This window comes from Brienomyrus brachyistius, chromosome 20 (genome assembly GCF_023856365.1).
Source record: "Brienomyrus brachyistius isolate T26 chromosome 20, BBRACH_0.4, whole genome shotgun sequence".
NCBI lineage: Eukaryota > Metazoa > Chordata > Actinopteri > Osteoglossiformes > Mormyridae > Brienomyrus > Brienomyrus brachyistius.
In genome coordinates, this window is record NC_064552.1 from 12,677,856 (window position 1) to 12,699,024 (window position 21,169).

General features: G+C 48.4%; 1 protein-coding gene and 1 long non-coding RNA gene across 3 annotated transcripts; both read left to right on the forward strand.

The window, feature by feature from the left end:
- Nucleotides 1–865: 865 nt before the first annotated feature.
- Nucleotides 866–20,412, forward strand: LOC125715555 (serine protease HTRA1B). 2 transcript variants are annotated; one of them, XM_048987252.1, is made up of 9 exons: nucleotides 866–1,552; nucleotides 8,256–8,355; nucleotides 9,332–9,536; nucleotides 17,095–17,289; nucleotides 17,510–17,542; nucleotides 17,927–18,041; nucleotides 18,147–18,204; nucleotides 18,313–18,408; nucleotides 19,376–20,412. In XM_048987252.1, exons 1-9 carry the CDS (start codon nucleotides 1,099–1,101, stop codon nucleotides 19,542–19,544), a joined length of 1,425 nt encoding a protein of 474 aa, XP_048843209.1. In that variant the 5' UTR covers nucleotides 866–1,098; the 3' UTR covers nucleotides 19,545–20,412. The 2 variants fall into 2 exon arrangements, with proteins under 2 accessions (XP_048843209.1, XP_048843210.1); XM_048987253.1 differs by lacking the exon at nucleotides 17,510–17,542.
- Nucleotides 2,310–7,718, forward strand: LOC125715557 (uncharacterized). The gene is made up of 2 exons (XR_007384099.1): nucleotides 2,310–2,362; nucleotides 2,976–7,718. It is a non-coding gene; the product is annotated as an uncharacterized LOC125715557 (long non-coding RNA).
- Nucleotides 20,413–21,169: the final 757 nt, after the last annotated feature.

Sequence of the window (21,169 nt, forward strand, 5' to 3'; positions counted from 1 at the left end):
ATTATTTTCGAATGTCGTTAAGCACGAAAAAATACGCTTATAAACAAAAGGCTCACTAAAAACACGGCAGGAAATTAGTCGTGCCAAATAAAATTAAAAATCAAGACGATTTCAGTGGAAACACTAAGTGGGTTCTATACTTTTTGTAGATATTTAAACGATATATAGAGGACACCATTACCGTGTTTAATCTGTAAATGTTCGCAAATGGTAATTTATTTTACTGCTTTACTAAGTGACGTTATTTTTCATAAAGAAAAAGACCGTTTAATGCAATGAAATGAAGTTGACTGACGTGAGATTTCAAGATAAGAAATCTTTTTGTCATTGTCACTTGACAACGAAATTGAAAAATGCAGTCGACTCAATGTGAGGCATATTAGTAATAAAAGAGTATATTACAAATATACAAATTGCACTTTTCAATTTAAGATAGTTAATTCTTCGCATGCAGTTACATATATGTAGCAGTTTTATTGCCTTGAAAATAGCCTGTAGGGTTTGCAAACTACTGAAATGCTTTAAATGCAGCAAATTTTAGATTTATAATGGAATAATATAGATTTGCTGTAAGATTTTTTGCGTGAGAGTGAGAGTCTGAAAGCGTGAGTGTCACGTGAGAGTTGGCATCCCTAGAAATACTGAAGATGGTGATTTAGATGCCGACGAGCATGAGATAAAATCTAATCTTATCAATGAAATACTGCAGATGGTGACTTAAAAAGTCGACGAACTGGGCGTGGCTTCATCTGTCCCTCCCCTTTCACGCACAACGGCAGTCCACCAATCAGAGGGCTTGTTTATATTGCTCGCCCCGCCTCGTGATGTTGTGTCGCGTCCCAAAGTTTATAAACCTGTCATCAGAGAAACGCAGGAGTGAGTCTGAAGGATTGCCGGCGAGGGTGCGCTTTAGTAAAGCTGATCGCAGTAAATGCGACCCTATTTTAAGGCGATTTATATTAGCGTATGTTTATTTATTGTTCCTGGTGCATGCCCTTAATTTTACCGTAGTTTAAATAAGCTGGGATTTTGCGTGTCGGCCGTTAGTATATATTGTTCTCCTTTTTACCTAGTGTGGTGTAGAATTAATATTATTTGATGATGATTTGGGTAGTTCTCTGTGCCGGTCTAATTTGCACACCCCTTCTGGCAAGTGCTAATCTTTCCAAGCGGCACGCTATCGGTTGCTCAGAGCGCTGTGATAAATCACTATGTCCCCCAATCCCGGCTGACTGCCTGGCCGGCGACATCCTCGACCAGTGCGACTGCTGTCCGGTGTGCGCCTCTGGCGAGGGCGAAATCTGCGGAAGACTGGGCGACCCGGAATGCGGGGAGGGCTTGGAGTGCTCGGTTAGCGACGGCGTGGGCTTCTCCGCCACGGTCCGCAGGAGGGCGAAAACCGGAGTGTGCGTCTGCAAAAGTTCCGAAGCGGTGTGCGGCAGCGACGGAGTTTCCTATCGCAACATCTGCGAGCTGAAGCGGGTCAGCAACCGGGCTCAAAAGCTCCAGCAGCCGCCTGTCATCTTTATACAGAGAGGAGCCTGCGGTAAAGGTAAGCCAGAAATAGTGCATTCTCCTCAACCTTCTGTTTCGGATGAAGTGATCTGGATTGTCGCAGGACTTTGAAGAACTAATGTAGACCATTACATATTCTGACATTTAAATGCAAAAAACATCTGTGCATCAGAGGCGACTGAAAGCACCGCTTCTTTTATCCGCAGCTCTCCGTACGCCACTGAGTGATGTCAGTGCGTGATACCGGTTTTTACAGAGATTATTATTCCTTAATTTATCAGATTTACAAATGCATATTTTCCCTAAGTAGGCTGTGTGTGCACTGTTCTGCGGCACTAATGCGTGAAAATGTCTGCCCTAGATGTCTCTCCTTTCAGCCCTGGATTACATCATTGCAATCGGACATCCTTAATATGCATTTGGTACGGTTCCCAAACATACCCCATAACCTTGCCATAGAGTCAGAAATGTTCAGCAAAGTTTCCACCCCATAATGATGTGAATCTTATGCACTCAGCATGGTGACACTCAAAGTGGAGCGATTTTTTTTTTTTTTTATTATAGCTTGAGGAAAAGCAAACCCTCCATAATTATAACTTGTTAAATAGGTTAAGTGCAGTTTGGGTCATCTGTAAATTCTGTCTCTGATTATACTGAGGTCAGTCACTTAAAATTGCTTTGACTGTCTGGGTTACTCGAGACGTACTGGAATGGCTTTCCAGCTTTTAAAATGCGGGAAAATATTGCTTTTTCTCTTTTCCCCAGTTGTGCGTTGTTTGTGATGAGTCGGAAGACTGCCTTTGTTCATGAGCTTACACAACGGACGAACAGTTACTTCAGGATTTTTGTAGGTGATCACTGATTTCCGAGTCGGACATTTTGGATTAAGTCACATACAATGTGTCTTTTATTGTTTATGAGATAAATGGTAACAGATACTAGCCAAGAAACAACAAGCCATCAATTAAAATAAAATGTTATGAATGGATTTTTACCGATTTCTCATTGGTGCAGAAATTCTTAGGTCTTATTTCTACGTATGTTTGCCGCTTTTGGGGGATGGTGTGTGGCTCAGGTACGATGCCATGGTTTTTGCTCAGAAGGTCACTGGTTCAAAACCCAGGATCAGCAGATTGATTGGGCTCCCTTGCAAAGCCCTTATTGCTGCAGGGACTGACTGACCTTGCTTTCAATTATACATCAAATTGGATAGACGGTTCTGTTAAATAAACAGAAAGACTGGTTATGAAATGTCCATATTATTAAAGTGAGGAACTGTGTAATTCTCAGCATTTCCTTTTGAAACCCTGCAGGTCGCTGACCTCCTCAGCCCATATGTGTAGCTGTTTGATTACCAGTAAAGTGGTTGCTATAAACACCTACTACATGCTCCTCGCTGCGCTGGGTCAGGTCGTTTCAAGCCCAGCTGGACTGTAGTTTCTTATTTTTTATTATTTCAGCAGGATCAGAGCTTCATGACAGAGCCAGCTGCTCTGGACCACTTTGCTTGTGCAAACAAACATCAGTTCCTGGGGCCTCGGGTATGAAAGGCGAGGGATAAATGGTGGCCAGGCAGCCATGTCAGCAGAGAGGAGGGTCGGTCTGCACTGCAGACAGAATCTGCTCACCGCTTCCCCTCAGCTGGCCCAGTCTGGTTTAGACCCCATCACAGCTTCCCCTCAACTGAAGTCGGTTTGGTTTAAACCCCATCTCTGATTTGTCAGTCCGGTTTAGACCCCATCACAGTTTCCACTCAAGTGGAGTCATTCTGGTTTGAATCCTATCACATATTTCCTTCATGTGGGTCAGTTTGGTTTAGACCCCATACAGCTTCCCCTCAGCTGGGTAAATTTGGTTTAAACCCCATCACAGCTGAGTCAGTCTGGTTTCATCTCCATCACAGTTTCTCATCTGGGTCAGCCTGGTCTGAGTGAGTCTGGTTTGAAACCCACTACAGGTTCTCCTCATCTGGGACAGTCTGGCTGGAGTGTGTCTGCCTTAAAGCATCTACCAGCTTCTCCTCATCTGGGTCAGTCTGGTCTTAATTAGCCTGGATAAAGTATTCTCACAGCCCACCTCGGCCGAGTCAGTCTGGTCTTAATTAGTCTGCTGTAAACCTCATGACAGCTTCTCTTGCGCCTGAATCGGTCTGGTTCTCCGAGGTTACTGATCCGCCGTGGTTTTGGCCGCTGCGTTTCTCGTCTCAGAGGACCGTCTCTCTCTCTTTACTGCAGTACAGTGATCATAGGTCCTCCGTCGACGGCCGTTCAGATGGATACTGATTACTGATAAACACAAACAAAAATGTATTAAGAATATACGGGCTTATCCCATTGGGTAAGCTTCTATACAGCTTACACTCGATATGGGGTGTTGATACCAACTAATTCTTGGTGTTCAGACCAGCTCCCCATCTGCTCTGAATTCTACTCTTGAAGCATTTTTTGTTTTCACCTGTTTATCATAAAATATTTAAAAAAATTTATGATGCAGAGAAACCAGTACAGTCAACAGCACAATCTTGTCTACGCACGTCAGAATTGTTGGCACGGAGCTGCACATCATTGGATCGCAGTTCAAAGTCAAGCCCTGAAAAACATCTTTGAACGCAGAATTAATTTATTTTTTTTAGATAGATTTTTGTGAAAAAACCAAGGCTTCCACGTGTGCTAGTGCATTGTAAGCCGTTTGAGATAAACAGTTCACCACAAGCGATGCTTTTCCAGCCAAAGTGAACTAATCGCCTTTATGAGAAGAGCGTTTTTTTTTTGAGAGCAAGGTAAGAACAAACCTTTGTTTGTGGCTGTTCAGATCTTCTGATGATCTCGCTTTAAAATTTTGATGTGGTTCCAGAATGACAGCCGCCAGATCCCACCCCCTCCACCCCCACGGGGCGCGTCACCCGCTGACCGAGTGTTGCTGTACATTTTTGTCTGGGGCGGGAGGAGGGGGGAGGGGGGAGTGGATGCTGAACGAGGTAGAAAGGCCTTCATAAAGGCCGACCTGGCAGCAAGTACATGTGACTCGTGGAGCCAAGGAACACAGCTCTGGGCGGCAGCTGCTGACACAGCATTGGTGAGGTAGGTTGGGCACAAAATGGAGGTCAGGAGGGGTTTCTTCTGAGGGGGGGGGGCTTGAGCTTGCAGCCCAATCCTGATCACGTGGGCGAGCGAGGGAACAGACGTTTCTGTATGGAAAAGCACATAAAACTCCGGCATCACTGGGACTTTGGAATGAGAGGTTCTTACTGTGGCTGCTGGCAGGGGGGGGGGGTCTCTTGAGTCTCCAGGTTGGGGAGACAGATCTGGGCATTGGGGGCACTGCAAACCACGCTAACCCTCCCCAACTGTTCAGGATAGGAAGCCTTCTTGGGTTGCAGACATTATTCCTGGTTGCTGTGTTCCCTTTAGTGTCTGAATCTCCCTGATTTGTATCTCTGCAGACAGAACAATGCAGTCCTCATAGATCAGACGGCCTCAGTAGATTTAGGAATCTTCCGTCTCTTGCCGTGTTCCCGATGCACATTCTCCTGGTCGTGCTCTCTGTGCATGTATTCCGTCCTTAAGCTCACGAATGCGTCAACGTTGGAGGCTGGGATGCTTCCTGTCACACGAGAGGCCCCGAGTCGAGCTGTGAGCTCCCTGGCCAGGTGGTGAAGGAGGAGTGAGGGCATTCATCCCTCGGGGCCGAGGAAGACTGGAACCGGAATAATCAGTGACGTTCGGTGGGCAATTAGCAGCTCATCAGATGTTAAACAGGACATGCTGTGGATTTCTGAGGGCTGTTTGTTTTTTGTTTTTTTCCCAAGTGGCAGGAAATGTTTTCGCTTGTTCTTATGTCTCCTATGTTTTTGTCTTTCTCTTGGTGGAGTTTTCAGTCCTCGTTTGGTTTCTCATCCCCAAAACTTTGTGATTTTTCACTCGAGCAGCGAATGTATTTGTCTCCACGGCTTCCAAAGGAGAGAGAGCCACCACAATATGGTGACTTAATGAGCGGAAAACATCACGGACTGCAATCATCCTTCATGTTTTTTTTTATCACCGTGCCGAGCTGGGGAAAGAGGAAAGCTTGACTCAGGTGGTCAGGACCAGTGGGGGATGACAGGTTGCGTTGAAGACCATCCTCTGGTTCAAGACCTTCCTTTATGAAACCCAATGTTGTTGCACTTTCCCTTGGTTTGTCAGGCTCGTCTCTCATGGTCCCTCCAGAAATATGTTTCCTTTGGACACGTGCCCGATGGGTCACTGTCCCGTAAATGGGTGCAGACGTGTCCCTGAAATGCCGCAAAGCGTCTCCAGGACCTGCCAGCGGCCCCCTCCCCTCCCTCTTCCGCTTGCTGGGCAGCTACAGCCCCGTGTAATTACTATAAATGGAAGGTTTCTTTGCTCAGAAATGCCTTTTTGGTTTCTTTTGTATTTTCATGACTTTGTCAGTGGTATTTATGTTCCCCGCTTTTGTGGAATCGCTGTCGTGAAGGCGGACGCTCTCATGCTTGTCTGGAGGCAGCCTGGGTCCCATGTGCCCCAGTCCTCTGGGTGTGCTGGGCCCCTCCTCGGATGGAACCATTATTACAGTAAAAAAAAGACCCTTCGCCCTGGAGGCGTAGGAGAGGCACTGACTCCGGCCCTTGTTTTTGCAGGTCTATTGCATGCCAGCATGTTTTTAAAGTCTGCAAGATGCAGGCATCGTTGCCTCTTGCTGAGAGAAGACGTGCTTCTCCAAGCGACCATCACGGCCTCCTTGATCACCGCACCGACTGACCGTTTGCTTGGGCTGCGGCACATTGTCGACATTTATCATCTCGGTGCTGCCTTATGCATTTAAACTGCTCAACTATGCAGTACGTCCCATTGAAAGCGCTTGCAAGCTGCCAGGTTCCAACTGCAATGGGTGAGATGATGTTCCACTGGCTGCTAACTGTCTCGGCGGAAGGACACGTCTTTGAGACGTGGCGCTAAAATAGTTCCAGGCTAATTTAGCACATGTATTGCGGTTGGTTTTGGATCTGTGTCCACACTTGGAAAGTCGTTGGTTCACGGTCCTTAAGCCTAACTGCTCCAGGTGCTGTGGGATCTGGCTGACCCAGTTGTCAGCATTTCCACTCTTGTGTGATCCTTTGGCCACAAGCGCACCCTAAATAGAGGTAACGTCATGCTAGCATTATGCTAAAGTCTCGCTAGCTTCCTGCTAACGTTGCGCCGCCTTGCGCTGACTTTATTGAAAGGGAGCTGGATGCAGGACTGGAGCGTCTGAGCTCACTGCTAGGCCAACGAGCCTGGAACTGAGCAGACGCTGGAAAGTCGGACAAAGCCTGCCCCTTCCAGCATGGCCCCACGCAACAGCCCATTCCGCTCGCTTCCAGCTCTCGCCAGGTGTTTGCGGCTGGAGATCAACCCTTGCAGCTGGGGAGCATTAAAGCGATCCCAGAATAACGGGAATAGCAGACACGGGCTGCCCACCAGTGTGTCAGCGCCGTGAGGTGCCACTAATTACATTAATTCTGAATGTCTGCAGAGCAAGGGATAATTTACTGATGGAGCTAAGTGTGTGCGGTGGGTGGGGGGGGGCTATTTTTAACATCATGTGTGTCCATAAATCATTGCACATTGTTGGTAAATTTGAACACAGATATCAGACTGTTTATTAAATTGGAAATATACGAGAGAAGCATCAAAGGCTGGGGGAGGAAAAGTCTGGAAAGTTCTTTAGCTGCGTTGTCTGACTTTCCTGGACCAGCAGGACTTGGGACGGGCCTGATCTGCATGAGCAAGGGCAGCGGTCTCCACGGCAACTTATGAGAGGTCGCTGTCCGTGAGTTGTCATGTGTTGCAGGAAAAACATGATTCATTTGGGGAGGGGGGGGGGTATTTCATTTCAGTGAGATCTCATGAAATAAATATTTTGCCCTGGACTCAAGACTCGGATTAGGTGTAACCACCGTTGGTCTTACGCACTAAGGATTCACAGGATTAAATGAAAGCTCACTGACTGCGTTTCTGCGTGGACGACATTTGGCCTGTGATCTGCTCCCCGCGTCTCGTCTCTGATTGGAGGACGGAGATTCTGCTGTTGCATTAAACTGCTGGTTTGCTGCTGATTGTTGGATGTGGGATGAAAAAAAAGAAAAGAAAAGAAGAGAAACATGGAAGGGAAAAATGCGTAATAGTGAGAGAGAGAGAGACAGAGAGAAAGATAGAGAGAGAGAGGGATGTATAAAAAAGGTAAAATTACAAATACAAAGAGCATCCTGATGAAGTGCAAATCATTTCTCATATTATGCAGGGAGTGTGAGTAGTGATACATTAGTAGCTGTAGACCTTTGTCTTTAAATTATTAAGCTGTCCCCCCCCCCCCCCCCCCCCCCCCCCCCCCCATTAAGGATCTCTCTCCTATGCCCTTGTCTCCAACCCGTGGTCATGTACAATATTTGTCTTGAGTATTTTCTGAGTGTCTTCATCGTGAGTAAATAAATAAAGTTACAGGCATTTTGTCTGAATCTGCCCTCTTGTTCTCTTTTCGAAGCCTCCGGCGAATTGGAATTCCTTCACATGCAGTTTGTTGTCACGGTTACATCTTTAATGATGCAATAATGAACTTGGCCTTGACCTTCAGCGGTAAGGCTCATGTCGGTGGCGGGTGCCTGCCCACCCCCTGAGCAGCTGAAGACAGCGCGATAAACGATGGTTTAAGGCAGTTAATGACAGTTATCAGCGGTTAACTGTTCACGGTGTTCACACCAGGTCAGGAGAACCCAGACAGCCTAAGACATCGATACAACTTCATCGCCGATGTGGTGGAGAAGGTGGCCCCCGCCGTGGTTCACATTGAACTCTACCGCAAGTAAGGACCTCGCCCTACCCCACAACACCCCCTTCCCCCCAAACGGACACACCGACGTGCCGCCTTGCGGACATATGGCGTCGGTGATGTCACTGGCCAGCTGTCTTGGCAGGGCTCTTCGGAAATAAGCACAAGCCCTCCGACGCACGGTGCGTAAACATCACCAGCATGTTATTTTGCTTGAAAGATCCTGGAGTCTCTGTTATTTCAACATCTTCACTGGTTCATTTAGCCAAGTCTCCGTAAATAAACCTAGCAGGAAATACTGTCAAAGAACCCAGCCAAGTAAAGGAAAATGCTACATGCCATACATCTTATATTACGGTTGTAGTTTTACTCCAGGTTTGGTCATTTTGCACATCCCTTTGGAAATCCATGCCTAATGCCTATTTCCCTGTTTGTAATGAATCATTATCTAAAACAAATTCGATTGCAGTATTTTTTTACTCTAATCGTTATCCTTTATATAATAAAGGAAAATATCTTGCATCTATGTTCCACATGTCTGCCGTCTCAGAATACAGCCAATTATAAGCAGGATGCTGTTGTGTTTATGGGGGAAAAGTGTCCCTGGAAGAGACCGCAAGTCCTTCCCCAAACGATCAGCATCACCAAGTATACGTGCTGAATGTTTGAATAAGCAAACGATTAGTGTTAACTTGGTGTGAGCCTCCACAGGCCTCAGAATCATTCTGGATATTTCTGCCCTGGGAAGGTAGGAAGAAAGCTTATATGCACAAAATGTAAAGAACAACAGGGATATGTCCATTTTCTGGGAGGTAACCCTTTTCCCAGTAACTGGTTATGGGTAGATGGGTGGAAAATGAGAGGAAACCAGTGGCTCTTTGGAAATGTCTTATTTGGACAGGACACAGAGCTCAGAATTTGTACTCAAAGCGGTTGAAGGTAGAGGCCGCTGCTGCTCACCGCCTCAGTGTGTCTATGTGTGACACCCCCCCCCCCCCCGCCCACTCAGGATGGTGTTCTCCAAGCGCGAGATGGCTGTGGCCAGTGGCTCGGGCTTTGTCGTGTCCGAGGACGGGCTCATCGTTACCAACGCTCACGTGGTGGCCAACAAGCATCGCGTCAAAGTCGAACTGAAGAGCGGCGCCACTTTCGATGCCAAGATCAAGGATGTGGACGAGAAGGCCGACATTGCCCTCATCAAGATCGATGCCCCGGTAAGGCCCCGCCCTTTCTCACGTGAGCGAATCAGCACACAGCAGGTTGGAATCACAACCTGTTTCTGCTTTTCTTATAAGTTTTTATAGTGCAATGAATTTGCGTGGAAATAATGTACATTTATTGTGGAAAATGACATCTGGCCTTTATCAGAACGATTCAGAGTTAATCTGCGTTTAAGAAATCTGTTGGAAAATACATTCAGAGGTCGCATTCTTTTGTGAATATTTCCTGATGGGCTTCGCAGCTCATGTTATAATACTGGGAGCGACCCACTTGGCTAATTTTGTGAATTTTGTTTGGCAGTAAAGATCAGGATTAATCACAGCATTATGAAGTTGACATGATCTCACAGGTCACAGGGGATTAATATTCCTGTTTACTCATTTCCTGAAGTGCCGAGGTCATGGCGGGTTTACTTTTCAAGACCCAGGTTGTTACCGGCCATCAGCAAATCCTGCGTCAGTGTCTTGAAAAAGAAAATATCTGGGGCAACCAGGGACAAGACTGGGGTGGGGGGGGGGGGGGCATGGAGGTGGTGTTGGAAGGAGGAACGGCCTGTCTGTGCACCAATTCTCCCTCCTTGGGTTTCCAGAGGGTGTTTTTTGGGGCAGTTGACAGAGGGGGTGTGTTGGAGGGGTGGACCAACCATTAGTTTAATCCCTTGAATATAAGAAGTTTACGAACGAGAAGAGGCCATTCGGCCTATCAAGTTCGCTTGGGGAGAATTCAACTGACAGTAGCTTAAAGTTGTCAAAATCTTATCTAGCTCTGATTTAAAGGAACCCAGGGTTTTAGCTTGGACTACACTAAAAGAAAAACTATTCCATACTCTAACTACACGCTGCGTAAAGAAGTGCTTCCTCAAATCCAGTTTAAAATTTCCACCTATGGCCACAAGTTAATTAATATTAAGAATTAATATTGAAGTAACTATTTAGTTGAACAGCATCCAGACCTGTTAGAATCTTATATACCTGGATCATATCCCCCCTTAGTCTCTTTTACTCGAAGCTGAACAGATTCAGCTCTGCTAGCCTCTCCTCGTAAGACATTCCTCTAAGACCAGGAATCATTCTCGTGGCCCTACGTTGAACCCTTTCTAAGGCAGCAATGTCCTTTTTAAGGTAGGGTGACCAAACAATTCTCCTAAATTAGCTCTCTAATCTTAACTCTTGCACGATTAAGATTGTAACTTCCACTCAGCTAGCAAATGTGGATGAAAGGTTTGTTTGTGTGCCATAGCAGGGCGGGAGTCATGCCAAACAGGCCGAATGCGGTGCCACGTGGTAGGGGGGGTGCCCACCGAGTCTAACTCACCTCATACCCTCTTACACACTGTTACTCGTAGATCCTGCTCTTGGTATGTTCTGCTTGCTCTCCTGTTGGCATAGTATCTTGTAATTCTGCATAGCCACGCACAGATTAAGGAAGCACAGAGTTACTCGTTTGGACGCAGTCAAGTATTACATAGCTTAAAATATAGGTGAATTACAATCATCTCTTTAACCTGCTATTAGAAACCCGATAACACCCGGCTCTTCGTTTAGGGCCCAGGGCTTCTTGCTCTGCTCGTAGCAGCCGTCCTCTTTGGTTCTGCACCTTTAATCATCAGGTGGTTCAGTTCGGGTCGCAGACGTCTCATCTCCGCAGCAAATGGAGCGTTCCGGTGCCGGCCTTCAGGGCTGATACCAAGAGGAGCGGGACTGATGTCGCCTTTCATTATCGTGTCACCCAGCCACACATGGTGGACGCGGTGTCCCGGGGCTGCCGCTGAAGGAGATGTACCGATTACAGCAATTGGCAGACATTAAACACTACATCAGGATGCCATTTGGCCAGCAGTCCATGTAATGAAGGTTGTTTTTATTACCATGTGCACCTGCATTGAACATGCCCTTGAATCATTTGTTTTTCCCCCTGGAGGGCACTTTCAGCAGCTTAAAGCTTTTTGCTGCGTGACTGTCAGTGCTACTGTATCAGTGTTAGTGTGGCTGTGTCAGTGTTAGTGTGGCTGTGTCAGTGTTAGTGTGGCTGTGTCAGTGTTAGTGTGGCTGTATCAGTGTTAGTGTTAGTCTCAGTGTTAATGTGTGCAGGTAGATAGGCCTCTTTCTCCTGGACTGACCCCTGAAGATAGTGGTTGGAACCTCTTCACATTGGACTGATCGCTGACAGTGAGACCCCATCCCAGGTTGCCCCCAACACTGATAAACAAGAAGTCTGGGAGCTTTTCAGGTCGGCCTGGACTGATTAATGGGACAGGAACAGATTTACTGCCGATTTCTATGTAGGAATTCACAGGCTGGAACAGACCACTGGATCCAGTACCGCTACATAATCCTGTGATGAGCCGTGTAATTTATAGGGGCCAATTAAACGGTTTCGACTTACTGCTGGAGTCTGAATGATACTGAACGGTAGCATGGACAAGAGGCAGGCATGATACAACGTAAGAAGCTCCTGTCACGCAGACAGTGTCCTGGCAGCCAGGCGACGTTTCAGGCAGCAGGAATAGCCATACGGGCTAGTGCTTTGCTGACAAATATGGCCGGTGTGAAAATAAAACCCCGCAATATACAGCAGTCCCAAGGCCATAAAAGATGGTGAGGGGTTACTACCAAAGGCCTCTTCTCAAGGCAGATGCTTGGACCTGACTCCGATACTCAGCCAGACACCCCCCCCTCTGTAATTACTGTTTTGTGGTGGGGGACACATGTGCCCCCTCCATGCCGTTTCCCAGGCGACAGGTGTGTCATTAAAGTATTACACTCTTCTCCACACGACGTAGGTCGATCCAGCCTTGTAAACTGAGCAGCGAGGAAGTATCTTAAGTGTGCCGGGGGGCTAATGGGTGGGGGTCACCCGGAAGGGGGGCTGTACTGCTGGTAATTGAGCCCCCAAAAAGCGTGTTCACCAGTAAGGCCGTTCCAGAGAGTTCTTTGACAAGACAGAACTGCTCAGTACTGAGGGAACACGCGGCCGGCCATTAACAACAGGTGCATTTTTATAAAAAAAAAAAAGTTAATGAAAAAATACAAAAGAATGCATTTTTATGTTAAGAAATAATATCTAAATTGAATTTACCGATTTTATTGTATGTCGAATCTGAAAACATGACGAATCACAACATTTATGTGTAATTACCTTTAATTTTGCTAATTGGCTAATGGAAATAGCAGCTGGGATGGCGGCGACCTTGGGAGCGAGCAGGTCCCACCGAAAGTCCTCTAGAGATTTTTCCGATTCGCCCTCTTGAGCTTCCAGGGACGGTTTGATTGATCATGTGGCCGATTGCCCCGGAATCTTCACTTAGCCCTCCTCAACTGCCAAGCACTCCGCTTGGCTGAAAGGGGTGTTTTGTTGGAGGGGGGGGGGAGAACATTTAATACCTCATCTGGATTGCATTACCGCAAATTTGTTTGTGTGCGTGAGTGTCGCGCTAAAATGTTGTTTCAACAGCTTTAGGGGTGGATGCCTGAAAGTTATTAATACTGTCGATAAACTTCTCGTAAAATGGATGCTTTTCTGTGTCTTTGCTTATGATCTCAGATCTGGTTTCACCACTCTGGGAAGAAAGTTACGTCTGTCAGAAGTCGGGGAAAACTTTTCGTCCCATTTCCACCCATCATACTAGAGAAACCATTCAGGTTAAGGAATTTGTTGCTGCTTCCCCAGTTCTGCTTGTTTGTCCCCATTCTGAGCCAATTTGGCATTCTGGGGGGGGGGGGGTTAAATTCAGCAGGGACGACTGAGAAACCCCGTTCGCATGGCCTCAAACGCCAGGGAGGCCCAGCGACCCTGGGACACTTGAGTCACACGTTCCTCAGAGTAGGTGGGTCGCAGTGCCGGTGGTGTGTTTACTGTTTTGAGGTCTCCACGCTGTCTCCCTGACGCCCCCCCCCCCCCCCCCCCACTCCCTGAGGTTCTGCTGGGCTTCCACAACTAGGGAAACCAATCCCGCGTGGCAGTGTAATTGAGAGCAGCACTTTCCACTGGCTGTAGCTTGACACATCCTGTGCCGGTTTGCTCGCAAGTGCATGTCCGTTTCCCAAATGTGCAAACACATCCGTATACATGATGCGCCTGCAGGTCGCTCCGGTGGGGAGGGGGGCGGTAAGTAGGTCAGAAGTTAAATATAGGGAAGCTGTTCACCATCCATCCATCCATTCATCCATCTATCCATCCGTCTGCTGGCCGCTTTCCAGGTCAGGGTTGTTGGTCTGTTCGCTTTGGTTGATTTTTTAATATGCGGTTTATTTCAGGGAGGCTGGAATGTGTCAAATATGGAGTTAATATAAATCATTTTTAGTTCCAGTTATTTATCACCGAATCCCCATCGCACATTTTCTGCTTGTGCCTTATATGCGCAGATATACCTCCATTCATCGCCCTGGTTACAAGGGGAGGGTGTCTGTCTGTCTGAGGGGTGTCAAGTGTGGAGCGGAGCGGTGAGCTGATGCCCAGGTGGGGCAGTGGATCCATGCCGTCCGAAAAATGAGAGACTCTGCTTCTCCTTTATGGTGAACGAATAACTAACAGACAGAAAGGAGGTCTGTTAAAGAAAGTGAAGGTGTGGGATTTACCTGTAAACCCCCCCCCCCCCCCCCCCCCGCCCCCCCAGGCTGGCATCGGGTGGATTTTCCACATCATGACGGACGCATGGGCAAGCTGAGACTGCAGAGGGGCTGGAGGGCTGATGCTCTGAGTCACCGCAGTTTATGAAAAGGCATTATTTGCTGGCAGAAAACCCAGGGAAAGTTTATGAAGACGATCCAGGCCCCCGAAAGCCATTTACTTAATTTTTTTTCTCCAAGTGGGCCGCGCCTTCCCCAGCGCGATGGCCGAGCGCTTTTCACGCTGCCGCCTTTTCAGGGCAATTTCTCTTGGGCCGTAAATGGCGCCTTTGGTGAATGAGCGACGTGCCACAGGTGCCGCTTTCCCAGGCGATTGCAGATGCAGTGGCCCCCCCCCGCCCCATGACCCAATATCGGGACACATTCAAAGCAGGCACCCCGTTCCCCCTCCCCACCCTGCCGTCGGAGCTTGCCCAGACACGGGAAATGACAGGCGTGTCCCCACCTGCCGCCCGGACAGACGGACACGTCCTGACAGGCCTCTGGCAACAGGTGGAGCATCAATCACGCCCGGGACGACCCTAGCTACCATCGCCTCATCCTCGCTCTCACACTCCCCTCAGATTGCTGGGGCTTTGCACCCATTACCTTAATCCCTGTGCCACTCATAATCACACACACACACAGACAGACACTCATGTACGTGCTGCGTACATAAATATGTGCAACATATTTTCCAAGCACACAGTTCCAGTAAGAAGCGCTGTACGGCTTCAGAAAGAATTGCCAGCTTCGCGCTTTTTTTAAGGGCAGCCGTTTTGCCTCACAATGGAAACATGACACCCAGCTGGCCATTGTCCCCCCCCCCCCCCCCCCCCGGAAAATAACAGCTGAAGCTGCCTTAACCTGCAGGAGAAATCAGACCAGTGGACCGGAGAGAACGGGAGCGCAGGACCTGCGGGGAAGGTGGTGTCATGCTTTTGTGATGTTCTACCATATGTGATCATGGTTACAGGACGCATGGCAGCTGACTTGGGGGGTGGGGGGGGGGGTGCAGGATGCTACCAAGAAGTTGCTTGATGGTTCTATGATGGTCACGATTGTCTCACTTTACCCTGATCTACTCTGATGTGACTACAGGTCTCATTCCACAGACTTCATCCCCACAGAACAACTCCTTGCTCCCCAGTACAAACAGCCACCCCCATACACCCTCCCCCCCCCAGCCCACCTGACTTCATCCCTGGAACTGTTCAGTGTCCCTCACTCCCCCCCCCCCCCCCCCCATCTGTTTATCCGCTTAGTATGGGTGCCGCGCTACACGCTATTCCTGTGTCGGATCTAGATTCTCCCAGGCTGCCTTGTTCTCTGTCGTCTATTAATAACAGGCAGCTCAGGAGCGCTGGCCAAGCCGCCCTCGCTGCCTCTAGCCCTGTTCTCACTCCTGGCCCCGGAGCGTAAAGCTCAGAGCGCTTCGTCGTCGCCAACGTCGCAGGTAGTCGGCGGCCATTTTTAATCAGTGGGACGTTGGAGAGGGCCAGAGGAACCCAGATGGGAGCGAGACAGGCTGATCGATAGCTTAGCTTCCTGGGGACTCTGTCGGATCTGGGGGAAGGGTTGTCATGGTTACTAAACAACCTGTACTGTTGTCCCTGTACTCTGACCAGCAGGGGGCGATGTGATTCCCCCAAACAGGCTTCCCCCAATGCCAGCCCATTCTAATGCAGCAAATTTTGGCAGTGGGGTGTGGCTGCGTATCTGAGCGCACCGGTCACCTTGAGGTACTCGTTAGCGCAGCCTCGCTAAGGGGCGTCTCCCGCTCTGCTGGAGCAAAGCTCTCTGTGCTGGACGCTCTTTGAGAGTATCCATTACAGAGCATGTACTGTAACTCTATTTTTACCATAGTGAACAGAACGGCACCGAGGCGCAGTGCATCAGGAAATCCCACCCCCTGGGAACACATGGCGTTCTGAGGGCCGGGCCCGTCTCCTCTGAAGACACCAGTATTTAGATATCCATGTTTGACTTTCCAAGTGTCTTCAGAGATTGTTTTTCCTTGTTGGTATCGCTGATATGTCTGAACCGGCGATGTGGCATCCACAACACAAACCAAACCGGCTGCGTCTTTCCCAAAGGGAAACTCGAGCCGAGGGTTAAGGCAGTGAATGGGAAGTACAACCAAAGCAGAAACGTGCAGTTTATCATGGCGCAGGTTACTGGCTATAAGCTATTTACAATGTAATGCATAATTTATTGAAATGGTATATAGGGCGAGCGAGGATGAGAGAAACCTAGTAATTAATCAATAGGCTAAAAAAGCAAGAGCTCCATCTGAGTCAGCCTGAGTCATGAATTAAGCAGCTTCCCTGGCAAAAAAGCACTCTTTGTTCTTAATTGGTCAACAGCTAAATCCATGCCTGCATTGCAGCACATCCTATTGGTTTATGAGATGAAGGGGCGTGGCCAGAGCCAGTGTTGTCTGCTTTTGGTTTTCTCATCCAGCCTGTACTGGCTGGCTGACCAGAGAAGAGAGCCAGCAAGCTACTGTGCTAATAGTTTCAGTGAGCTCAATTAATCACCTATAAAAGGCTTTGTTCGGATTATGCTAAGCCCTATTAATATCCGCAGAACCCCTGAACAAACTCCCTGTGGCAATTTACTACCCCGGTGAGCAAAGAGAAAAACGGTAAAACGCAGTATTGTTGCTCTGCTGTTTGTTGGCAATACATCCGTATTGAGGAATGATGACCCACAGATACGGGGGCGTGCTGCCTGGAGGGGGGTTTCTTGAGCTTGGAGGGGCATGGCAGATATTAGCCACGCCCCCCTTCTCTCCAAGCATTGGGCCATGATTGTGAGGCCGTCGGCTGGATTTTTAGGGACCCCTGTATTATGGAAAGGGGAGCAGCCAGAAATAGGCCGTAGGAGTGGGTTGCCCGTTCCACGCTGACCCTGCCCCTGACCCCCCCCCCCCGTCTCGCAGATGAAGCTGCCCGTACTGCTACTGGGCCGCTCGGCGGACCTGCGGCCGGGGGAGTTCGTGGTGGCCATAGGCAGCCCCTTCTCCCTGCAGAACACCGTCACCACAGGCATCGTCAGCACCACCCAGCGCGGCGGCAAGGAGCTGGGTCTCCGCAACTCCGACATGGACTACATCCAGACGGACGCCATCATCAACGTGAGTGCCCCATCCTCCTTAGCGCACTCCCAGCCCTAAAATGGTACAAAATCCCCCCCTCCCCAGAGTTCAAACTCGGAGTTCAACTGTAGCTCAACAAGTAGATCATTCTTCCAAGGATGCAAAGGTTGTATGTAGGTTTGAAACCATAAACACACATAAATCATGATCCTCCTTCTACCGTACGTCACTTTTTTTAAACTCTCTTTTCCTCTTGCAGTACGGAAATTCTGGAGGTCCGTTGGTTAACCTGGTAAGAGTTTTAGTTGCTGTCATTTAAATACAAGTTAACTGGAGCTTTAATTACTTACATACCAGCAGAAAAGCCACAGGAAGCTGGTCATTAGTCAGCATTTTGCAGGAAAGCGCAGAAAGTCACAGACATTTATTGGGGGTAACATTAAACCAGCTCCTGTGGGCGGAATGCATTATTATTGCATTATTCATCGGTATCCACTTTCATATTAAATATCATTCTGCCATGGGGAGAGAGATGACTCAACTCAACTGCATGAAAATAAGATCTGTTATAAATGCCCCCTGGCATGGATGGTGCTGCAGTCAGCCAGAATGAAATGGACAAATTAAAGGAAATGGAGGCATGGCATATCAGTGGACTCAATGCTGCCCCCTACAGGACGGAGAAGTGATCGGAATCAACACCCTGAAAGTGACCGCGGGCATCTCCTTCGCCATCCCCTCCGACAAGATCCGTCAGTTTCTGGCAGAGTCACATGACAGGCAGGCCAAAGGTAACCCCCCCCCCCTTGGGCGAGACACGTTGAAACCCCGCGAGCGTTACCGCCGAGCGTGTCCGAGGCTGCCCAGGTGCTGACGCAGTGTCTCTCCCTGCTCAGGTAAAACGGCGCCCAAGAAAAAGTACATCGGCATCCGGATGATGACTCTGACTCCGACGTAGGTCCCAGCCCCGCCTAAAGCTGAGACTCCATCGAAGTCGATTCCATGACTCGCGTTTACCTTGCCATAATAATTCCACTTTCTGTCCCCCCCGCCTGCCTGAAGACTCGCTAAAGAGCTTAAGGAGCGACAGAAAGACTTCCCAGACGTCACCTCCGGGGCGTACGTCATCGAGGTCATCTCGAAAACACCGGCTGAAGTGTAAGTCAATGCAATCAGGGGGGCGTCGCATGTCCCACACACAGCATAGCTGAATGCTAAAGCTAAGTGTCGAGCCAGCTCACCTCGCTTCCTTTAGTGCAAGTCAACACTGGCTCCTTTTGAGCATGTGCGCTGGGGAAGTTTGTCCCTGTCGGCCAGTTCCGAGTTCTGTGGGTATTAACACACTATTATGCCCTTACAAAAAGCTTTCCAGGCGCGCACATTTCCATTTTCCAGCCACAAGAAATAGCCCCAGTACTGTCTGGGGGGGGGGGTGTGTGTTACCCCAGGACCACGTCCTGTTACTGGAGATGACTGTGGCTTTGCTGATGGCTGCATGAAGTGCCAAGGCTGCAGTTTCTATCGCTGCAGCAATAACAAAAAAAAAAAAAACTTAAAAAGAAAGCTGGCAACCGCAGCAGTGTGACCCCAACACCAGCACTTACTAACCTCTTCCGGGAAACATCTGCAGGACGTTTCTGAGGTCATCCAGGGCGTGTGTCGGGCCTTCAGCGTAGGTCAGAGCAGCGGGGTTGGGCTCTGCTTCCCTTCACGCTCAGTGCTGCGTTGCATCATTTCTTCCGGCACAGAGAACCACATCTAAGTCCCTCTGCTCTGTTCCCAGACGGCCACAGTGTCTGTACAGTTTTTGTTCCACCAAGAAAACGACTCACTTTGCACTGTCTAATGTGAGCCCTCAGTGATTCGCGGAGAGACAATAATCCAGTGAACTGCAGCTGAGAGAGTAGCCCGCTCTATCAAAGCAGGAGGTCGGTGTTAGTTGTCGGTGTGTGTTAAGACTTTCTGCCAGCAGGTGGCAGAGCAGTTAAGGACATCAACCAGTTTGCCAAACTTCAAAATAATGTCCAGCTGTGTAATTGGGTTAAAACTGTGTCTACTTCGTATGAAAGCTAATCTCCTAATGTAGGCAAACTGTGCCTCTTCCCCAATTCATTCCTTGTCCCAGAGCGGGCCTGAAGGAGAGTGATGTCATCATCAGCATCAATGGGCAGCGCATCACCTCTGCCAGTGACGTCAGCGGCGCCATCAAGCGGGACGACAGCCTGCGGCTGGTGGTGCGGCGTGGGAATGAGGACGTCATCGTCACTGTCGTCCCCGAAGAGATCGACCCTTGACCAGCGCCGGGCAGCCGCCGGTTTCCCAGCCCGTGGACCTCTCCGCGCCGGCACCGAGCCGCCGCTCTTAGAACCCGCAACCCGTAGTGTCGCTCTTAGCGGTCGGACGGAAAACTTTGTCCGCTCCAGGAGCTGTTCCGTGTGCGAAGATTTGCAGCCGCGTTTTAGTCTCACTTCGCTAACCGTGCGTTTTACCTTACTTATGTACGCTTCGAAAGACATTACCACTGTCCGTGTACCTGCACTCGGTTGACCAGCGTCTTTACGGAAGAGCATCGGGGCCACCTAAAAGGGAACAAATTATAAAACTTTTGAGATTCATGTCAAAAATTCTGTGACTGAGGTCAAATTTTGAGAATAAAGTAGAAAAATGAGATTAAACCTGAATTTTATGGATAGCTCGTCCTATTAGAAATGAGTCTTTATTTCGTGCGGAATGTGCCAGGAAGGCTGAATTTGCGGCACCTGTATGGTGTCATCATGTAAGACGATTCACCCTCTACGGATATCTCACAGTCGCTCTCAGCCGACTTTCTTTTCTCTCGAGAGTTTGGAATTATTTCGACATGAGTCAAACTTGATCTCAAAATTTTGGATTTCAGACTCAAATTATTAAATAATTTGTGCTATTAGCTGGCTCTACTCTTCCGTATGTCTTAATCCTTTGTGTTTCTACGTCAGTTTTTATATATTGTAACTAATCACTCAGAGAAGCCCGGCGCGGGACATTCGACAGAAGAGTTGGAATTGCAGGATACTGTAGATTTTTTTGTTATTTTTTTTATTTGATTTTGTGTTGTTTCGTTTTCTTTTTGATGACACCTAGGAGAAAAGGGAATAAACGTTTTACCATAGTCTTTTCCCGAAACTATCTGAATATCTTGAATAATGTGGACTAAACGTTGTTTTGCAAACATAAAAGCACACGCGCTCGCATGCTTCTGTTTTCAGTGTCAGACGTAAACTACACTTTAATCGGCGCCTGTAGCCAGTTTACTGCTCGTTCTGGATCTTGCTGAGCTGGACAGGCTGTCCTCAGCATAGCTGAATCTTGGCTTTCTGGGCGAAAAATGCTTCCAGGTCCCCTGAACCGAGACAGACTGGGGTCCAGCACAAACAGCGGCTCGCAGAGACGCGCGTAAATCACAGGCGCGGTGTGTCATTCTTTGGCACCCGGTCCGCACGTCAGGGTCACTGGCCCGCTGCATCAGCCTCATTGTCAAAATGAGCGCATGAGGACACTGATTTTTCATCAGAGATGAAAGCTGACTGGGAGTGCACCCTGGAACTTGGAGCGATATAACCAGCGTTTATTTGGGCAAGTTCTGCTGTTCACTTGGGACTTGAAAATCAGCTCTGCTCTATTCTTTTCACAAAGGCCTATGTTTCGACACAATCCAGCAAACATGTATTCTTGCATTTGAGTTAGTTTATTGTTGCTTTATCTTTCTGTTAAGGTAATCAAGTTTTAAACGGTGTAGGTCTGTGTACTCACAATGACGAATTTGGTCTATAGACAATATTAACTGCGCTGTCAAAAAAAAAATCCTGGATTATGCTTCCCTCTAGTGGTGTTTTCCTGTCAGTGCAATACCACAGGCCATGTAACAATCTGGGCATTATTA